This window comes from Melanerpes formicivorus, unplaced genomic scaffold (genome assembly GCF_026170545.1).
Source record: "Melanerpes formicivorus ecotype bairdi unplaced genomic scaffold, bMelFor1.0.p_v2 SCAF_77, whole genome shotgun sequence".
Classification (NCBI taxonomy): domain Eukaryota; kingdom Metazoa; phylum Chordata; class Aves; order Piciformes; family Picidae; genus Melanerpes; species Melanerpes formicivorus.
In genome coordinates, this window is record NW_027142429.1 from 1280481 (window position 1) to 1286281 (window position 5801).

Genomic DNA, 5801 nt, shown 5'->3' on the forward strand with positions numbered 1-5801 from the left:
CATCTGCCTTGGGCATCATCCTTGGGCTGAGACTGTGCCAGCCAGGACAAGGACCTGGCCGACGGGGCTGCAACTACCCATCAGTCCTTCCCTGATGACCACAGAACCATGGTGGGCAGGGGGCCCCTGTCTCCTGGGGCTGTGGGTTCGGCAGGGGTGAAGCCTGGCTCCCCATGCCCACACCCTGCTGGGGGAAGGGGAGAAGTCTCTGGGTGGCTTCTGCATGGCCCCCAGCTGCCCTGCAGCTGCCGGGGTCGCCGTGCCGGGCGAGCGGCGCCCGCGGGCATTGCTGGAGCTGCAGCCTTGGCAAGCAGCTGCGGTTTGTGGTGGGACCTAGAGGAAGTGAACTGTTGCAGGGAGTCCTCCACCCTGCTCTTAGTCAGCAGCAGCAGTGCCTGCTGCAGGAGCCTGCCTTGATGGACCTGTTCCCCCTGTCTCCAGTGGATGAGGCCAAAGATGGGGGCAGGAGGCAGCTTCAGTCCTTCAGAACCACAGAATGTTAGGAGGTTGGAAGGGACCTCCAGGGATCATCAAGTCCAGGATCACCCAGGGCAGGCTGCAGAGGAATGCATCCAGGCAGCTCTGTCTCTGCCAGTTCATCTCCACCATCCTGCCTGCTGTTGAGCTCTGAGCTCCCTGAGTGCCAGTTCCCACCGAGTGCCCACTGGCTGCCTGCCAGCTCTGCTGGACACATCCTGGGAGCAGCTCCCAGCCAGGACCAGGCCAGGCAGCAGCCTGTGTACACTCCTGGCCCTGCTGCTGCCCCACTGGGGCCAGTGCCATCACCTTCCTTACCCAGTTCAGCAGACTTGGTGCCATGGTAAATAGCAATTAAGGCTCAGGGCATGAATCAGCCAGGGACAGTTCCTGGGAGCAGGCTGGGACAGGAAGGGACAGCAGTGCCACACCAGGCCTGTGACCCAGCCACCCTCCCACACCCCAAACCCCAGGTGAGCTGAGCCCTGGGGCATTGCTCGGGCTGGGGCTCTGCTGGAGGGGGGAAGAGGATTTCCAGAGAAGGGCAACAAAGCTGGGGAGGGGTCTGGGGCACAGCCCTGTGAGGAGAGGCTGAGGGAGCTGGGGTTGCTTAGCCTGCAGAAGAGGAGGCTCAGGGGAGACCTTCCTGCTCTCTCCAACTCCCTGCAGGGAGGTTGTAGCCAGGTGGGGGTTGGGCTCTTCTCCCAGGCACCCAGCACCAGAACAAGAGGCCACAGTCTCAAGCTGTGCCAGGGGAGGTTTAGGCTGGAGGTGAGGAGAAAGTTCTTGCCAGAGAGAGTTGTTGGCCATGGGAATGTGCTGCCCAGGGAGATGGTGGAGTCACCATCCCTGGAGGTGTTTAGGAAGAGACTGAATGGGGTGCTTGGTGCCATGGTTGAGTTGATCAGATGGTGCTGGGTGAGAGGTTGCACTTGGTGATCTCAAAGGTCTCTTCCAACCTGGTCTGGTCTATTCTATTCTATTCTATTCTATTCTATTCTATTCTATTCTATTCTATTCTATTCTATTCTATTCTATTCTATTCTATTCTATTCCCACCCAGCTGCCATGCTGTGTGGAGCTGTTGCCCTCGCAGCCCCCACCCCAGCTGGGTGTCTCCATGCCCCAGGCACAGCTGGGGGACAGCACAGGGCTGGTCCAGGGCAGGCATCAGGCTGGTGACACTGCCCCCTCACACTGGGCACTGCCTGGGCTGTGCCCTTCCTTCTGAGCCCTGTGAGCTGGGCCAGGGCCCAGGCACGACTAGGGGGCAGGGGTGAGCTGGGAGGGGCTGGACTGGGACAGTGCAGGGCCCTTGCTGGTGTGTGGTACTGGTGTGAGCTGGGGACTGGACTGGTGTGAGCTGGGGTCTGGACTGGGACAATCCATACTGGTGTGAGCTGGGGTCTGGACTGGGACAATCCATACTGGTGTGAGCTGGGGACTGGACTGGGACAATCCATACTGGTGTGAACTAGGGGATTGGACTGGTGTGAGCTGGGGTCTGGACTGGGACAATCCATACTGGTGTGAGCTAGGGTCTGGACTGGGACAATCCATACTGGTGTGAGCTGGGGACTGGACTGGGACAATCCATACTGGTGTGAGCTGGGGTCTGGACTGGGACAATCCATACTGGTGTGAGCTGGGGACTGGACTGGGACAATCCATACTGGTGTGAGCTGGGGTCTGGACTGGGACAGCCCATCGCTGTGTGCTGCACTGGTGTGAGCTGGGGTCTGCACTGGGACAGCCCATCCCTGTGTGCTGCACTGGTGTGAGCTGGGGACTGGACTGGGACAGCCCATCGCTGTGTGCTGCACTGGTGTGAGCTGGGGACTGGACTGGGACAGCTCATTGCTGTGTGCTGCACTGGTGTGAGCTGGGGTCTGGACTGGGACAGCCCATCGCTGTGTGCTGCACTGGTATGAGCTGGGGACTGGCCTGGGACAGCCCATCGCTGTGTGCTGCACTGGTGTGAGCTGGGGGCCAGCCATGGGTATCCCTTCGTGCCCGGGGCAGGGGCAGCGCTGGGAGCAGCCCCAGCCGTGGCTCCGGCGGGGCAGAGGCGGCCGTGGGCCCAGCTCCTCCCCGGCTGCCGGAGCTGATTGGTGCGGCCATGGCTGCCTGCCCCGGGCTGCTGCATTTGAGCGGCTTCCAGGAGCTGACAAACCAGACCGGTGAGCGCCCGGCCCGGGCCTGGCCCTGCCCGGCCCACAGCTGGCAGCCGCTGCCCGCACGGCTCCTGCCACCCCGCGCCCCTCGCCGGCTCCCCGCTTGCTGCCCTCGCCTCTGGAGCACCGCAGGTCGGTACCGCGGCGGCGCTGGGGAGGAGGAAGAGGAGGAGAAGGAGGACAGGACGACAAGGAGGAAGTGGCTGCTGGATGCTCCCTGCGCTGCCCCCATTGGGGTGGCCTGTTGGTGAGGGGGATGGGGACACAGCCTGCTTTGGGGGCTCCCGGTCTGCGAGGGCACCTCCAACCGTGCCAGGGCTCCTGACTCCACGTGGATGCTGCTGCCACTGAACCCTTCTGGCAGCCCTGCTGAAGGCCACCTCCTGCCCTGGGGCAGCGCTGACGTCCCACACCCAGCCCCGAGGGGACCTGGGGGGCAGTGGGTGACCAGGAGGGCAGCTGTGGAGCAGCCACTCCATGGAGCCAGCCGCGGGCGAGGAGGCAGAGCCTGGCCTCCAGCTGGTGCCGGCAGCCAGCGGGGACGGCAGTGCCAGGCAGAGGGGTGAGAGTGACCGTGTGAAGCCAGGGCACCCCGAGGAGCCGCCTCAGCCCTGCGGAGAGCTGCCTGCCGCCGCCGGGAGCCGCAGGGACCCACCGCCAGTGGGGGATGGAAGGGAGCCGCTCCTGCCCGGGCACGACAAGCTGCCTGCCCACGCTGCCTCCCTGCCTGCGGGGCAGGACCCTCCTGCTGCCAGCCCCATCCTGCGCCGCGGGGACAGCCCTGCCGTGCGGGGAGGGTCGCCCAGCCTGGGAAGCGCCTCCAGCTCCATCCTGACCTTCTCCGACGAGGAGGAGGAGGAGATGTCGAGCGAGGAGGCGGCGGCGGCGGTGGCGGAGCCGTGCCACGTGCCGGCGGGCAGCGAGGACGAGTGCCCGGTCTGCACGGAGCCCTACGACGAGCGGCGGCACCAGGCGGCCCTGCTGAACTGCAGCCACCGGCTGTGCCGCGCCTGCCTGCGAGCCATCATGGAGGCGGCCGGCGACGCCGAGTTCGGCCGAGTGCGCTGCCCCCTCTGCCGCCAGAAGACCCCCATGCTGGAGTGGGAGATCTGCAAGCTGCAAGAGGAGCTGCTGCTGCTGCACGCCCAGCCCGGCTCCCCCGGCGCCCTGGCCGCCCCCCGGCCCCCCGCCCTGCCGCCCCGCCGCCCCGGGCTGGCCGGCGCCCTGGAGCATCGCTTCCAGGTGCGCTTCCACACCAGCCGCATGTTCGGCTGCCTGCCCTGCCTGCGCTACCCGCCCTGCCTCATCCGCCGCCTGGACTGGCTGCAGAGGCGCTGCCGCTGCTGCTACCTGCTGCTGCTGCTGCTGCTGCTGCTGGCCGAGACGCTCAGCCTGCTCCTCATCTTCATCCCCGTTGTCCTGATGGTGCTGATTTTCCTCATCCTTGACAAGTAGCCCTGGGCCGGGCCTCCGGGCCGGGCTGCACACGGGGAGAGAGCCCTGCGCCTGCTTTGCCCCTGGGGCTGCTGTTGGGGCGTGATGCCAGCCTGGGGGCAAGCTCCTGAAGCCAGGGGCCCAGAGTACCCCAGCGCTGCCAGGGAGCCCAGAGTGGTTGAGGCAGTGCAGGAGCCGGAGCAGGCAGCCAAGGCAGGCAGTCCTGGAACTGGGCATTCCCTGCTTCCTCCAGGGCACCACACCACACATCGCTGCAGCAGCAAAGGGCAAAGGCAGTGGGACCCCTTCCTGCACTAAGGACACGTCCCTGGCACAGGGCTAGGAGCTGGAGGGCAGAGCAGGGCTGTGCCATGGGCTGTGCTGCCCAGGACTGGTGGGCTGGAGGTGCCCAGCACAGACTGAAAATACAACTCTCGTTTTTACCACAGCTCTGTCCAGCTGAGTTCTTGGTCTGGGCTGAGCATGTCCCCTTGAGGCCAGTGGTGACACAAGGAGGGGACAGTGAGAGCCAGCGGTCCCCAGCCACCCTGTGAGAGCGTGCCTGGCCCCACCACCACCACACCTCCCAGTCTCAGCCGAGCGGTGCCAGCCTGTGCTCACGCCCGGCCCTGCACAGAGATAGGAGAGCAAACAGGGCTGCCCTGGCTGCCAGCTGCAGCTGGCCACCACCAGGGGAGGAGCCCCCAGGGAGCGTGGCACTGGGACTATGCCCACATGGAATGTACCCACAGCTGCTGGGGAGCTGGGCTAGCTGTGGTGGGCAGGAAGATCTCAGCAGTGAGCAGGAATATCTTGCTGGTGGGCAGGATGTGGGCCCTGCTGCTTGCTTGGCAGCCGACCTTGTGCAGGGGCTGTGTCCCAGTCAGGCCGTGGCACAGCTCCTCTGCACCCTTCCTCCCTCCCCTGCAGAGCAGGGGGCTGGCAGCTGCTCACAGGGGATGCCTGTACCCCAAAGGGAACAAGGTGGGGATGGCTTCAGGCTTTGGGCTGGAGTGGGGTGGCAGGGAGGTGTCAGACCCTCCTGAAATGCCCTTGGAGGGGGCTGTCTCCTGTGGTGCCAGCCCCACCTTGCAGCCTGGGCTGTGCCATTCCTTTTTTTAGCACCACCAGCCTCTTCTTGGTGCTCTGCCAAGCCTCCACACAGCCCCCATGCCACACTGCTTCCCATGGCAGTCTTGCTGCTCCAGCCCCACCCCTGCAGAGGGGCTCCTGTGCCCGGCCTTCCTGCCTGGCCGTGCCAGGGTTGTGCAACCAGCTGCGTGTCCTGGCTTGGCTCTTCTCCCCCAGAAACCTGCCAGGGGCACCACACACAGAGGAGCTGTGGCTGGGGGGGACCGTGGGGTACCACTGTGCACCCACCTCCTTCCTGCTGCTCCTGCAAAGGGGCAGGGCTGGGGGGGAGCGAGCAGGTGCCCCCTGCCCGCACAGCCCTGTGGGGGGGCTCCTGCCCTGGCGCCCGTGGGGCAGAGCTGTGGGCCGTGGGCTTTGCTGGGGCTACCCTCAGCATCAGCGCTGCTGCTCCTGCAAAGCGCTGAGGTGCAGGGGGCAGCGGTGGGCTCGGGCCAGGCTGGGAGGCAGAGGCACTGCTGAGCCAGGCGCTGTTGATACCGAGCGGAGCAGCTCCAGCAGGAGGAGCAGCAGCCTGGCTCTTGCTGGGGGCGCTTGGGGCTATCCGGAGCCTGCAGGGAGCAGGGG

The 5801-nt window shown here is 65.7% G+C and overlaps 1 protein-coding gene across 1 annotated transcript; it reads left to right on the forward strand.

The window, feature by feature from the left end:
- Positions 1-2564: 2564 nt before the first annotated feature.
- Positions 2565-4533, forward strand: LOC137454228 (ring finger protein-like). The gene has a single exon (XM_068164217.1). It carries the CDS (start codon positions 3129-3131, stop codon positions 4104-4106), a length of 978 nt encoding a protein of 325 aa, XP_068020318.1. The 5' UTR covers positions 2565-3128; the 3' UTR covers positions 4107-4533.
- The last annotated feature ends 1268 nt before the right edge of the window (positions 4534-5801 follow it).

Excerpts from the sequence above, each read along its gene's own strand:
- LOC137454228 (XM_068164217.1), top strand. The coding sequence starts at position 3,129 with ATGGAGCCAGCCGCGGGCGAGGAGGCAGAGCCTGGCCTCCAGCTGGTG.